Genomic DNA, 14,240 nt, shown 5'->3' on the forward strand with positions numbered 1-14,240 from the left:
AACTCTCATTTTATCCACAGTGGGTAAGGACAGAGACTCTCGGATTGGGTTATTGGGTCCTAAGATGCCTACTGCTAACCTAACAACATACTCCTGCATGAAATAACACAGCCTCAGCATCTTACAGACCTAGAAAATGCAAACCCACAGATAACTGCTCTTCATTAACTTCAGGATTGAGTCTCCTGTTCCTTTTCCTTGACCAGATAATTTTGCAAAATTAAATATCTGATCAAAAACCCCAAAAGCAAGGAGTAGCATGTTGTACTTTTTCTCTGTTGAAAGAGTCCCCCATTTTGGGGCACTAAATCACATTAGAACATTGTGAAAGTGTAAGTGTAGTTAACCTGCATTGCTTCATATTCCTGGTGTAGCAATTGCTTAGGACACTGCTTTATAAGGGACCAGAAGAGAGCTATGAATGACATATGATACTGTGAACCCAGAGGGGCAGAAAGGCAAGGAGAGGTAGTGTTTGGTGAAAGAACCATGTTCAGTCTGAAGATGCTTCCACTTCTGCTCTTACTCCACATGCAGCTTTCCAGGGCCTTTCCAGTGCCTTCTGAATCTGCGGAAGAGAAAAATATAGAAGTTGTTCAGGTAAATTGGCTATCAGGTGGGTGGTTGATTTGCTGGTTATAGGAACAAGTGTGGGTCATTTCCTTTTTTAGTTAAAACAACCAAAAAGAAATTTTGTGGGTTATTTGTTTGAGCTTGAACACCTCATTTCAGTGATTTGAAGGGTTCCAAGCTGGGTCCTCTAAAAAGGCAGGCATGAAAACAAGATGGGCTCTTCAAACCTGGGGAAAATACTGCTGCTGAGCTGCCTCCAACTGGGGAACCCTTTTAGAAGGAATGATTTTATTTACAAAACTAAATGATTTTCTATCTCACTTAAGATTTTTCCTTCCAGGATATCTATAACGCAGTTACTGCGTGTCTGATACTTTTTATCTGGACTTGTCTTGGCAGCCCAAAATGCCAAGCGTACAAGCTGGCACGAGGATGGGAAATTATAAGGAATTAGAGATCAGTTTCTAGGGTCATCAGGTTTCCTAACACCAGCTTATGAACTCTTGGAAGCATTATAAAAGCGGAACCAATCTTTTTTCCATTGTTTCACAGTATGAAAGTCAGGCCAAATTTTTTAAGAAACACAAGGGAATGCTGTCACAAGGAGGTCACACCCAATTCTCTTAGCATTACATTTTTAGAAACGCACTTTATTCTTTCTTTTTTTTTAAATGTCTCTTAAAATAGTAATATTAACCTCTGGCTAATAGCTAGAGATCACTGAGTGCTTCCTCTGCCAGGCACCTGCTGAGCATTTCACAAACATTTTCCCATGTCATCCTCATGGGATCCCTCTGAGGCAGTATTATTTTTTCCACTTTAGAGACTAAAGTGAATCTTAAGACAGTTCAGTGGTGTGTCTAAGAACTCAGAGTTCATACATGCCAACCTAACATGTGAACCCAAGCCTGCGTGTTGCTAAAGCCAGTGAGAGCACAGAAGGACTCTCTTACATCCTTTGCGAAGTGCCAGGTGTTCAGAGGCTGCTTAAGGTGAGAGAAAGAAGCCTTATGATTGGCTTAACACCCCTCAGAACCTTTACCTGCAAATGGGTGCTGGCTCCTTGCAAAAGAGTTACTGGGGTGGATAAAATGCAAATATCAAAGATGCTGCCGTTTCCCCAAGATGTATTTGGAGTTCTTTTGAAATTGTCGATTCTGTTTGAGTAGCAACGTGGTGAGTTGAGACCTGAATTGTCATCTTGGCAAGTTCCTTCCTTCCCTGTGCTTCCATTTCTTAATAGGATGACTAAACCTTCTCTGCAGTAGTGAGAAGAGGTTTAAAAGAGAAAATCTGTATTGGTACTACTAATACTTCAAGAAGTCAAGAAATGCTAGTGCCAGTTTCTGTTTTGGGGGTTGTTTGTTTGTTTGTCTTTAATAAAAGAAGAAAGCAATCTCCTGACTCGGTACGAGTATTCTGCATGGGGACTCGGACCTCATCCTTTATGAAATGCTTGTATTTATGCACAGGCATCTCAAAGTCAGCCTACTCCTTTGAGTGTTTGTTCCTTGTGACCATCAGGTTATTAGAATGCTGTAAGTCTGCAGTAACTTAGAAAGGAATACAAAACGCCCAGAGAACCAAAGGTAATTTCACAGCAAGTCCCCTTATCTGTTTCTTTGTCCAGAATTACCTAGAGAAGTTCTACCAATTACCAAGGAACAGATACCAGTCTGAAAGGAAGAAGAGCACCAGTGTGATTGTTGAAAAGCTTAAGGAAATGCAGCTATTCTTTGGGTTGAAGGTGACAGGCAAGCCAGATAAGGAAACGCTGGAGATGATGGAAAAGCCTCGCTGTGGAGTGCCTGATAATGGGGATTTTATGTTAACTCCAGGACACCCCAAGTGGGAACAAACTAACCTGACCTACAGGTAATATTCCTAGAGTTTCAGAATTCATCCCTTCAGGAATGTGTATTGTGCTCTTATGATGTGCCAGGCACTGTTCTAGAACTTAAGTTACACTGAAGGCAAATAAGCATCCCTGCCCTTGCAGGGTTGAGGCTAGTGAATGAGGATGAGATAACAGGGAAAGCTGCTACCAGCTCTTCTCATTCCAAAGTCTGCCATTTTTGTCTCCCATCTCCAACAATCTGAGAGACTCTGGCAATGTTAGACTGTCTCTGTAAGAACTCACCTTAGGATCCAAAAAAAGGCTTTGTCATTGTTGGAGAGAATCTACCCCCACATTTCATGCATTCTGATAATAATAATGATGATATGCAATATTTGTCGAATATGACTATTTACCAAGTAGTGAACTAAATATACATGTTTAATCCCCACAACAACCATATCATCAGGGTACTATTCTGTTATCCTCATTTTACAAATGAAGAAACTGAGTTTAAAGACATGTAATAACTGGTCCAGAGCCTGTGTCTGTCTTCCGCCCTGAGTCTGGCAAAATCTCTCCTTATAGTAGTAGCACCTCACATACGCAGTTTACTTCCAAAATGGAGAAACTCTGTCTGTGGATGGACTGCTGTTGTAACCAGTAATGAACCCTCCATACATCTTCTCGTGTTGAAGGATTACTGACTATACCTCACAACTGTCAAAGGCTGATGTGGAAGCACTTATTGAGGAAGCCTTTAAAGTCTGGAGCCGTGTGTCGCCCCTGACCTTCACCAAGCTCACAGAAGGAGAAGCAGACATCAACATTGCTTTTTTCCGAGGAGGTAGGCTTGAAGCAGTCATGCTTAATCTTGCTTTCCCTGGACAAACTGAGACTCGGCAAGGGCTTACTACAGAATGTTGTATTTCAGATCACGGTGACAATTCTCCTTTCGATGGAGCCAATGGAATTCTTGCTCACGCCTTTCAGCCAGGCCCAGGTATTGGTGGAGATGCTCATTTTGATGCAGATGAAACATGGACCACAACCTCAGAAAGTAAGTTAACCAAGGTTTTGCAACATGCAGCTTTGGAATAAACTTTTGCCACATTAGAATCCCTACCACCACACACACAAGCATCCAAATTATTGTTAACATGTCAAATTCTCACAAAATAATCATTTAAAAATTCTGCTACTCAGTATGCTAAGTCAATTTAGGTTTAAAAAAAAAATCCTGAAGCTAATTACTGACCTTGTAGAAAGCTGCAGACCATGGCTAACTCCTGCCTGGCCCTGTTTGTATAGATAAAGTATATACTTTATGGAGCTAGGCTGCACTTACATATCATCTATGGCTGTTTTCTCATCACAACAGCAGAGTTGAGTCATTGTGACAGAGAGCATATGGCTCACAAAACCTGAAATATTTATAGGACCTTTACAGAAAAGTTGCTGACTCCTGCTTCAGTTATCTTTCTTTTAATATTCTGAAACTTAATGATGTTTGGAAAATGTCCCTATTTTTTAAAAATCATAAACAATCGAGTTAATTTAGAAAACTGCCCCACTTTAAAAAGAGCAGCCATCTTTTTTTATCTAGCATTTCAACTCGATGGAGCTCTTTTTCAATGGTATATTCCTATATAGCAAACCCCCATTTTGGGCAAAAGCTCAGAATAAGTAGAGTTGGGCCACCTGAAGGGAAGAATTGAGGCTAAGTCAGGTGTATCTAAACCACTACTTTGCTCTCCCCACTAGTTCAGAAGGTCATTACCTCTCAAGTGAACTCAATGATCCAGATTCTCCCCTGGACTGTTTACCTCCAATCTTCCTCCCTCTAATTTTTCCCAAACTGCAGCAAGGTTTGTCTTTGGAAAGCCCATCTTGGATTACATTACTCTCCAGTTTAGAACTTACAGTGTTTACATCTTCTGGATCAAACAATGTCCAAATACCTTTACTTGGCATTGAAGGTTCTTGGTGATCTTCCCACATCATCTCTCATGGCTTGTGTTCATATTTCACATAGGGCAGCTGCATGGTACTTGCCCCATTCCTAGATCACACCAGGTGCTGTCTGAATTCCCTACATTTGCTCACATTGCTTTCTTTTCCTCAAGTGCCCTTCCCCCACCACAACCTTTCAAAATCTCTCTTTTCATGCTGTCAAATGCCACCCTGTCTTGTCTCTCATCTGGAAATGAGGACTTACTCCTAAAAATCCTAACAACCTTTGTTTCTCCTTCTCTAATTGCTCTCCTCATTATTCTGTGCATCAAGTTATTTGCATACACATCCTCTTCTAGACTATACATCATGACAAATCCCCAGAGCCCTTTGCACAATACTCCATGCACTCAAAGCTGTTTCTTGAAATGCATTCATGAATGCAAAATTGGAAGGATATGATAATCAAGAAAGCAAGTCATGGAGCATGGATAAAGTTTTACTAGGATAGTTATCAACAGGAAGTTGAATATTACAGTAAGAGCACAGGTCCTGCCATCACACAGCGTTTTGACACCAGGTGTACCACTTACTAGGTGCAAGACCAGTAACTAAGTATTCAAAATCTGTGGGCATCAGTTCCTTTATTGCATAAATATTTCTGACAATAATTCATAAAGATATAGTGAGGATTTAATAGCATTACACTTCCCAGCATCTAGAAAGTACTTTACAACTGAGATTATTTTTTTCAAGAAGGCATGTAACAAAACGCAGTGTGTTTGAGGTGGCACATAGAGTGGCTGGTGTGAAGGATTCACATCAGAAATCAAACCCTCAATCCTGGACTTGGCTAAGAAGCATGGGACTTATTTGATAGGAAGTGCAAGCCTTGGAAGTTTTTAAGTTCATATTTGTGAAAGGCATTAAGCTCATGGAAGTTAAAAGATGAGGAAGGGGAGCAATAAGAGGCGGGGTTTGACCCTTTCTGGTGGAGAATTCCTGAAGCTCCTTGGAGAGTCCAGAATCAGGGAAACATTGGTGCTCCACCATGGTGATGATGGAGCCCAGCAAGTCAGCTCTGCATCAAGGGTACTCTGCTGCCTAGCAGACTCATTTTCTAACTAGTCTAATTGTTCATTGAGATTCTACTAATGGGGCCAGGGGCTTGGGAGACTGGGGAGGGGTGGGTGTGGCCCCAAAAGAGGAGAAGGCTTCTGAGGGTCATGAGAACTGTGATGGCTCTGCCATCATTTCTTTAAACTTCAGGTCCACATCCATGAAATATGGGAATCAAAATAAGACAGTTTTTCCTGATTCCAAGATTTTATGAGAAGCTCAGACTCACCAAATCTCAACCTATAGCCCCTACCTTGATTCCTTCCAATCTCCATTTCTTTGGAGGGAAAGTGAAAAAGACAGGCACGGAAAGGCTGTTTCTCCAGGCAGGTTTGGCCTGGAAGCTGCGTTCCTTCGGACCTGATTTCCACCACCCTTGGCTCTGCGCGGAGCCATTCACCACACGTGCTTGCATTCCAGATTACCACTTGTTTCCTGTCGCTGCCCATGAGTTTGGCCATTCCTTGGGGCTCTCTCACTCCTCTGACCCTGGTGCCTTGATGTATCCCACCTACGCTTACAGTGACCCCAGAACCTTCTTACTCCCTCAAGATGACATCAATGGCATCCAGGCTCTCTACGGTAAGGTCATCTGAAGGACACTATAGTACATGATGAGACCTGAGTATGTCAAGAATGTTCATTGCAGCATTGTCTGTGGCGGTGGAAGTTGGAGGGCACCTGGGAGTCTGTCAGGGGGAGCACGTACAGATGACATGTGGAGGAGGCCCTCCAGAGAGGAACAACCTGCCGTGAGAGGCACTGAGTTAGATGCACATATGGCAACAACATAGATAGGTGGGTCTTTAAAACATGTGCCTCATGGAAAAGAACCAGAATGATACCTATTACGTAGTGTATGATTTAAAGTACACAAAATATGAATCTGCATAAATTAAAAATGCATAGAGATAAGGCATTTTCAAGAACCATGCCAACAAAAAGATATATATTGAACACATTAAGATTGTTGTCTATGGGGGAAGGAGAGCCATGGAAATGGAATACAGAGGGAAAAAAACATTTACTAAAGGCATGACTGATACTTTTCAGGAAGGGATAGAGAGGCCTTTGGCCCTGTTGTAACGAACACAGTTTCGTAAGACCATGCTGTCTCTCCTCCCTCGTGCCCTCCTGCCCCCTAGTGGCTGTGAGTAGGAACAGGCAACGAGAGGAGGTCTCTAAGGTGCGGAGGGGAGCAGAATGGAACTGAGGAAAGCACTCTCCCCTCGCTGGCGGGCGGCGTCACAAAACCAAGAGTACCAGCGTACCACAGCTAGGGAACTTTTTCTTGACAGTAGGATTTTCAGGAATGAGGAGACCTACTCCTCTGCTCCCCGGTGCCTTTCCCCATGAAAACACCTCCTTCATTGCTCACCTATGTTTTAAGTCCTCTTAGTTATTAACGTAGCCCTTATTTCTGCAATAAGAAAAAAATAATAAAATGCAAACACTTACAGAAAAAATATCACTAAAATTTGACTCAGATTTGTGCTGTGGGGTAAAAGACTGATCCCAGCTATTTTCCCAAAGGTGGACTTCAGTGAGGAAGGGCGAGGCCTGTACTGAGTGACCAAAACACAGGAGGAGGAACCAGGAAGGGGGAGAGGGGTGGGGTTAGGATTTTAACGGGGAGGGCCATAGAATTCAGATTTCCTTACTTCACCCTTTAACCTGAAACTGTCTCTGAAAATCACCATTACATTTATTTTTCTTAACAAAATAATAGCTTTAGGAGGGCCAAATGTACAGTTGTTTTAATGCCTTATCCCACTTAGTAAGTGGGATAGTCTGGCAGCATTTCTCTTCCAGTGAAAACCTGTCACTGTCCTGAGAGGTGTCTGAAGTACACTAAGAGTCACACTAGACTTATACTTATGAAAAGCTCTTTTTTTTTTTTCAGGACCTTCAAGCAACCCTGTACAACCAACTGGACCAACCACACCCACAGCCTGTGACCCCAGACTGACCTTTGATGCTATCACCACACTGCGAGGAGAAATACTATTCTTTAAAGACAAGTATAAGATTGAACCCCCCCCCCAACTCCTTTTCCTGGCATAACTTAAAACTAGATTCTAATTAAGTCACATATTACACATGACTCTGCTTTTCCTTTGAATTCTACACATACATCTCATTGGAATTTATAGCATTTTTGGCAACTTAAGTCATCCAGGAGAAGAACAAAGCTGAAAACATTCATAAACACTCAGATGTTGTGCTGATGTTAACTGACAGGTTCTAGCTGCCGGGGAAGTCTAGCTGGCTTTACCAGACACCAAAATATCCTTCAGTTCCATCCCAATTCAATGAAGTAAATGGAAACTATCACTTAATACACTGCAGGACAAATCATCTGGTTGAATTTTTCAGTTTTCCATTAGCTATTTCATGGTTCCATAAACACAGGCTGAGTGTACTTCTAGTACTTTCACAGGGATATTTTCAATACCCTCATCATTTTGTAGGAACAAAAATGAAAGAGGCTTACACATTGAGACTTGTCGCTGTACGAGGAGGGGACAGTGCAAAATATAACCAAATAAGGTTACTCTTCTGAAAACTTTAAAGCATTCTCCAGATGGATAATAACACCATAAAGCACTGGCCATGTGTTGGTCACTATCCAGAAACTGCATTCCTGAGACTGTCATAACCTCCCAGCAATCTTACAAGGGGCCATACCAGACAAGACTCACCAAAGCTGCTTATGCGCCTCTTGTGAGTGTTTGTTTTCTGCCTTGTGTTCAATTAGGTACTTCTGGAGAAAGCATCCTCAGCTACAGAATGTCGAACTCAATTTTATTTCTCTATTCTGGCCATCCCTGCCAAACGGTATACAGGCTGCTTATGAGGATTTTGACAAGGACCTAATTTTCCTATTTAAAGGTAACTGCCTAAGGTTTTCATCTTATTAAGTTCTTCACAAAGGGAGGGGAAGGACTTCCTTGAAGTCCCTTCCGGGTTCAGAGGCGGTGAGCCAATCAGCCGGTGTTAGGCTGCCCAGCTTCTGTCAAGAGACACGGGTTAGCGGCTGAGTCTCATGTCTGTCACTAACAAGTGAGAACTTGAGCAGGTTGTACCCTCTTCTGACCTTAGTTTTCTCATCTACAAAATGAAAAACCTTTTTAGACAACCTTAAGGGTCTTTCTACTCTCATCCCAGATGTAATTTTCTAAGATTCCTTAAGGCTGTAATTTAATTTCTTTATAAAACTCACATGAGGTAAGACACCCTATTGTAGAGCCCTGAATGTCAGGCTAAGAAGTTAAAATTTTTTTATAGGTGCTGGGGAACCACTAGGGCTATCATTAATTCAAGAACTTAATCACCTTTATCTTTGTAAGGTTGTTCCAATTTCACAACTTGATGAATTTATGTAAAGACAAAGAAGTGTGGTATACATTATTTTTTAGGAATGGAAGAACTTTATCTAACACATAACCTGAACCATTGACAGGCAACCAGTACTGGGCTCTGAATGGCTACGACATTCAGCAAGGTTATCCCAAGAATATATCAAACTATGGCTTCCCAAGCAGTGTCCAAGCAATTGATGCAGCTGCTTTCTACAGGACAAAAACATACTTCTTTGTAAACAACCAATTCTGGAGGTAAAGTAGACTATTTTTTCAAATACAGATAGAAATCTATGATTTTTGCCCTATCTGTAAACCATTAATGATCAGGTAGCTGAAGGTTTGAAAAAATCCAGTTGATCTTTGATAAGCATTCTTTTTCTCAAGAGGATTCATGTTGCTATGGCTTTTGAAAATTTCATTTTTATAAAATTTAAATGCCTGCACAATGGTATTAAAGATTCCATATGATGAAATAAAGTAAACCTTAACATAGCTCCAGGATGAGATGCAAAGAAAGAGGCTAATTCTCATTTACAAGTTAAATTCTAACATGCTCAAGCAAAAGTTATCCTAATAGCCTACAAAATTTGGTGCCCAAGTTGGACTTATTATTTATATCTATTCAGAGAGAGAGAGAAACAGAAACGTTTACCATTTAAGTAAAAGTCTTAGAAAATATAAGCTTTTCTTTTTTAAAATAACACTGCACCAGCAATCAGAATCCTATTTCAGTATTAATGATACCCATATATTTTATAAGTAGGTATGTACTCTTAGGTAGAGGTAGAGAAGCTAGCCATTCTTAGTCCCAGTAAATAGAACATTGTGAAGACAGAAAATATGTGTGAAGGCACTTTGTAAAGTATACACAATTTAAAGAAAATTATCATTATACACTGTACTTTTCTTAAAACATGGTACATTTTTTTTCTCATCAGCTATGATAATGAAAAACAGTCCATGGAACCAGGTTATCCCAAAAGCATAGAAAGTACCTTTGAAGGAATAGGAAATAGAGTTGATGCAGTTTTCCAGAAGGATGGTAAGTAGAAAAAAACTACTAATTTATTTAAATTTTTTAAATAGCACATTTGCAGTTGAATGTTATATTGGGACAGAAGTGAGGTCTTTTTAATTGAAAACATCTGAAATCTTACTTCTACAAGCTAATTCAATATATTATCTTTCTTTCTTTGATAGATTTTTTTCATTTCTTCAGTGAAACAAGATATTATGGATTTGATCTCAATACTCAGAGCATTACTAGGATTGGCCGAAGCAATAAATGGCTTAACTGTAGATAAAGTAGAAGCAAAATCAAATGTGATGGTATCCGTTTTTTGAATATGGAAGGGAAATCTAACTTTCATATTCATTACATTGTGTTCTACTTATATTTTACTTAACAATAAGTAATATTGCTTACTATCAGTGTACTCCCTGGACCTGTGCTCAGTGTAAATACATTTGGAGTATTCTATTGTTTGCAGAGGCTTAGTTCTAATGTATTCCATCTGAGGTTAGTGAATCTATCAAAGGAGAGATTAAGCCCTCTTTTCACTTCACTATTCACCATTGCATCACTTGTTTATCTGACTTCTAAAATGCTCATTCTTTTAAACATGTTTTAAGTGTGTCTGCTATGTGCAGTTTAGCACTGAATTTTGGTTAGAAGTATGGACTCTGAACAAGTAGACAGTATCCCCCATATTGAAAACATGGTGCCATTTTCCACTCTTGGAAAGAAATATTTTTTAACCATGTAATGGGTTCAATTGTGTCTCACGAGAAAGATGTGATGAAGTCCTAACCCCAGGTACCTAAGAATGCACCTTATTTGGAACAGAGTCTTTGCATATGTAATCAGTTAAGTTGAGGTGATACTGGATTAGGGTGGGTCTAAGAACTGGTGTCCTTATAAGAAAATGAGAGACACAGACACATAGTGGAGAAGGCATGTGAAGACAGAGACAAAGATTGGAATGATGCATCTATATGTCAAGGATTGCCAGCAACCACCAGAAGCCAGGAAGAGGCAAGGAAGGATCCTCCCTGGAATCTTCAGTGAAAAGAACATCACCCTCCTTGATTTTGGACTTGTAGCTTGCAGAACTATGAAAGAATAAATTTGTTTCTTTTAAGCTATCAAGTGTGTGATACTTTGCTAAGGCAGCGCTAGGAGGCTAATACGGTACATGTGCACTTGAGAAAATGAATTAACACACAATGACAAAGGAGAAACTTCAGTAAGAATGACTGTCATCGTCCCAGGAGAGGAGCCAAAGGGGAGGCACCATTCTCCCTGCCCTCCTCCCCGCTGTCTCCTTCTAGAGTCCAAAGGAAACGGGCTGGTCGGATCTCTTGTTCCTTTTTTTTTCCCCATGGGATACTCAGGAGGCACTCTCTACAGAAAAGTCGGATTTACTGCACAAACAGAACAGTGCTGGGCACAAAATTCAATAAATATTCAACTGAATTAAACTGAGCTTAGATGCATAAATTTGTTAACGGCTCCTTTCTGTTAAGAACTTTAAGACTTGTAAGACCATATGGCTAGTTCAGCCATCAAAATCACTATAATATCATATTTTCAGTTGTTAGAACATATGCAGCTTGTTCTACAATAAATACATGAATTGTAAACAACATTTATCACTAGGATATCCTATTTTCTTTTTCTGTTGAAGTTTTTAAATCCCACAGATAATTAATTTAGTTATAATTTGGTACTTTATTCTGGTTCAAAAATGACTAAGTGAGTGGCTTGTGATCTACTATAATTTCTTATATTATACTACCATTCTATATACAATACTAAATTATAATACTATATATAAAAAAGAATAGCAAATTCAATATATTTGCTATTATTTATTCCCTTGTCAGAAGTATTTCAACAGTGGCATTAATATTTCAGTTACTGCTTCATAGTTCATGATATATTTTATAAATATTCAATGTCACTTAAAAATTCCCTCAAGTATGCCAGCATATTGTTCTCAATTTATTTTACAAGATGATAAAAAAAAAACCTAGGATATATTATCATTCCATCCATTCATTTTTTCCACAAAAATTAATCAGTTACCTACATGCCCCAGGTACTGTGCTAGGGAAAGTGAGAGAGATGTAAAAATAATTAACTGCATCAATGCAACAAATGCCAAGGGACCTGTCTAAACAGGATATTTCATTTTTAAGAATAGAGTCAATTTCAGACATCAGACTTTCTAAAACTCATAGTGTCAGTTTTCATAGGCATGAAGATGAGAGATTCATCTTCTTAGAACACCTGTTAGTTATGAAAAACACGAGCTTGTTATGATAGATTCTGGGTTCAAACATCATCTATATATTTCTGAAATGAGAACTGAGTTCATATTATTTCCTTAACCATATTTCACAGAGGTCACAGGAAGTGAACAGCAATATGAAGTATAATAAAGAATTCAAAAAAGTTTTGTTTTTTTTTTAGTTCTTTTCTTTAATAACTTGGGAATTTTCTGGCTGTTACACTGAAGTTTCATGCGAGTACAAGAGCTGTAAGAATCCAAGCTTAAAGTTTCATGCGAGTACAAGAGCTGTAAGAATCCAAGCTTAGAATATAAATAATAAGATGACTTATTCTCTCAGCTTGAGTTTCTTCAAAAGCAAAGCTTAAGTCCAGGAACTTGCTGGGTTGTTTTTTTGAGACACAGACCTTAAGAGCATGAGTGAGGGAGCAAACGGAATGAGCTGGAGGAGGGGGAGGCACTGGCACCAGGGCTGCCCAGGCTGCTCCTGTGGGCAGCTGGGACTCCCCTCCACCTGGACCTCCTGAGAAGCCTACAGATCACCTTTCAACTGTTCAAATCTCCCGTGGATAGGAAGCTAGAACATTCATCCTCCAGGTCCCTCGCCCAGTGGGTGGGTCTATGGTATCTCCATACCCTGGGTGGAAAGCAGAAAGACACGCAGTATGTGCTGAAGGTTGAACTTTGTGGGAACAAGGTGAGTTGCACATACCTGTCTACCACCACTGCAACTAAAATCAGACGGCTGTGGATGGACTGTGGCCCAAGACACCAGAGGCATCTCCTACATGTTTGTGGTTGGGAGATTAAAATGATGGGAAATTGGAGGATTCTTCTCTAAAGAAACTTAACACCCAAGAAAAAAAATGGACAGATATTGACACTGTAGAGTTCTCAATATGGCAGAGGTTGCTGATATCCTATATTAACACTATTGTCCCTTCCTTCACTGCAGTAAGACCACAATTTCCTTTAAGGTAGCAATGCATCCAGCTAACAGCCTACATTTTGTAGCCTCACTCAAAGCTAGATATCATCATGCATTTAATTTCTTGCCAAAATGTTTAGCAGATTATGGTGTGAGCTTCTGGAAAGAAACTAGGAATTTACCTTCTCTGCCTTTCTCCTTTCTGCTGCCTGTAATGCAGACACAGTCTTCAGAGCTTGAGAAGCCACCTGGGATATGAGGCATCACATTGAGAGTAGTGTAACAAGATAGATGTTGCCTATGTCCCCAGTGATGTGGAACTGTCATACAAACCCTGCACTACCAAATCCACACTTCTCTTATATGAGGGAAAAATTAATTTTTATTTTATTAATCATGTGTTATTTTGGGTTTTTCTATTACATTCAACCAAATCTTCTTCCAACTAATACATCATGAAATGTCTGGGACCCATCCCACCTCGACACACCAGAAGTCGTCAGCTGACAAGTTCTGCCCGTGCACACAGAGCTTCCAGTCAGCTTTCCTGTCTCTCATTCTTAAACAGATTGCACAGCACAAAAAGTCTCCAAACATTTGAAAATAAAAGCTCCTAATGTAAAACACAGACACCAAAAAAGAAACCTTGAAGAAACAGAGACAACCCTGGGAACAAAAGAAAATGTCAAGCTTAAAAACACTTCACATTCTCAGACTATAAGGCATATTAAATGCAAAAAGTACTAATAGAATATGAAAGAAAAACACAGTAAATAATAGGATACTCAGAGAACTATAAAAAGCTCTTGGAAATTAAAAAACATTTAGCTTATATAAGAAACTCAGTTGGTGAGCTAGGAAATGAGTTGATGGAAAATAGTAAAGGATGTATTAGGAGCACAGAGATTTAATCCAAGAGGCCTGACAGAGAAAGAGAAAGAGGAAAAAAAATGGGTGGGAAGAAATTAGCAAAGAAATAATGTAGGAAAATTCCCTTGAATTGAAATTTTCCTGATGAAAGGACATGCTTTCCACACAGCAATTTTAATGAAAAAAGACCCATATCAAGAGACATCATTATGAAATTTCAGAATATCTGCATAAAGATATTTCCAAAATTTTTCAGAAGAAAAAAGAAAAAATCAAGAATATTACCAAAAGACGTCCCAAAA

The 14,240-nt window shown here is 39.6% G+C and overlaps 1 protein-coding gene across 1 annotated transcript; it reads left to right on the top strand.

Annotated features, from left to right (window-relative positions):
• The first annotated feature begins 431 nt into the window (after positions 1-431).
• Positions 432-11,495, top strand: MMP8 (matrix metallopeptidase 8). Its single transcript, XM_036902807.2, has 10 exons — positions 432-600; positions 2,204-2,448; positions 3,109-3,257; positions 3,345-3,470; positions 5,903-6,064; positions 7,386-7,503; positions 8,241-8,374; positions 8,946-9,099; positions 9,786-9,889; positions 10,048-11,495. Exons 1-10 carry the CDS (start codon positions 490-492, stop codon positions 10,149-10,151), a joined length of 1,407 nt encoding a protein of 468 aa, XP_036758702.2. The 5' UTR covers positions 432-489; the 3' UTR covers positions 10,152-11,495.
• Positions 11,496-14,240: the final 2,745 nt, after the last annotated feature.

Source organism: Manis pentadactyla, chromosome 13 (assembly GCF_030020395.1).
Source record: "Manis pentadactyla isolate mManPen7 chromosome 13, mManPen7.hap1, whole genome shotgun sequence".
NCBI classification, from domain to species: Eukaryota; Metazoa; Chordata; class Mammalia; order Pholidota; family Manidae; genus Manis; species Manis pentadactyla.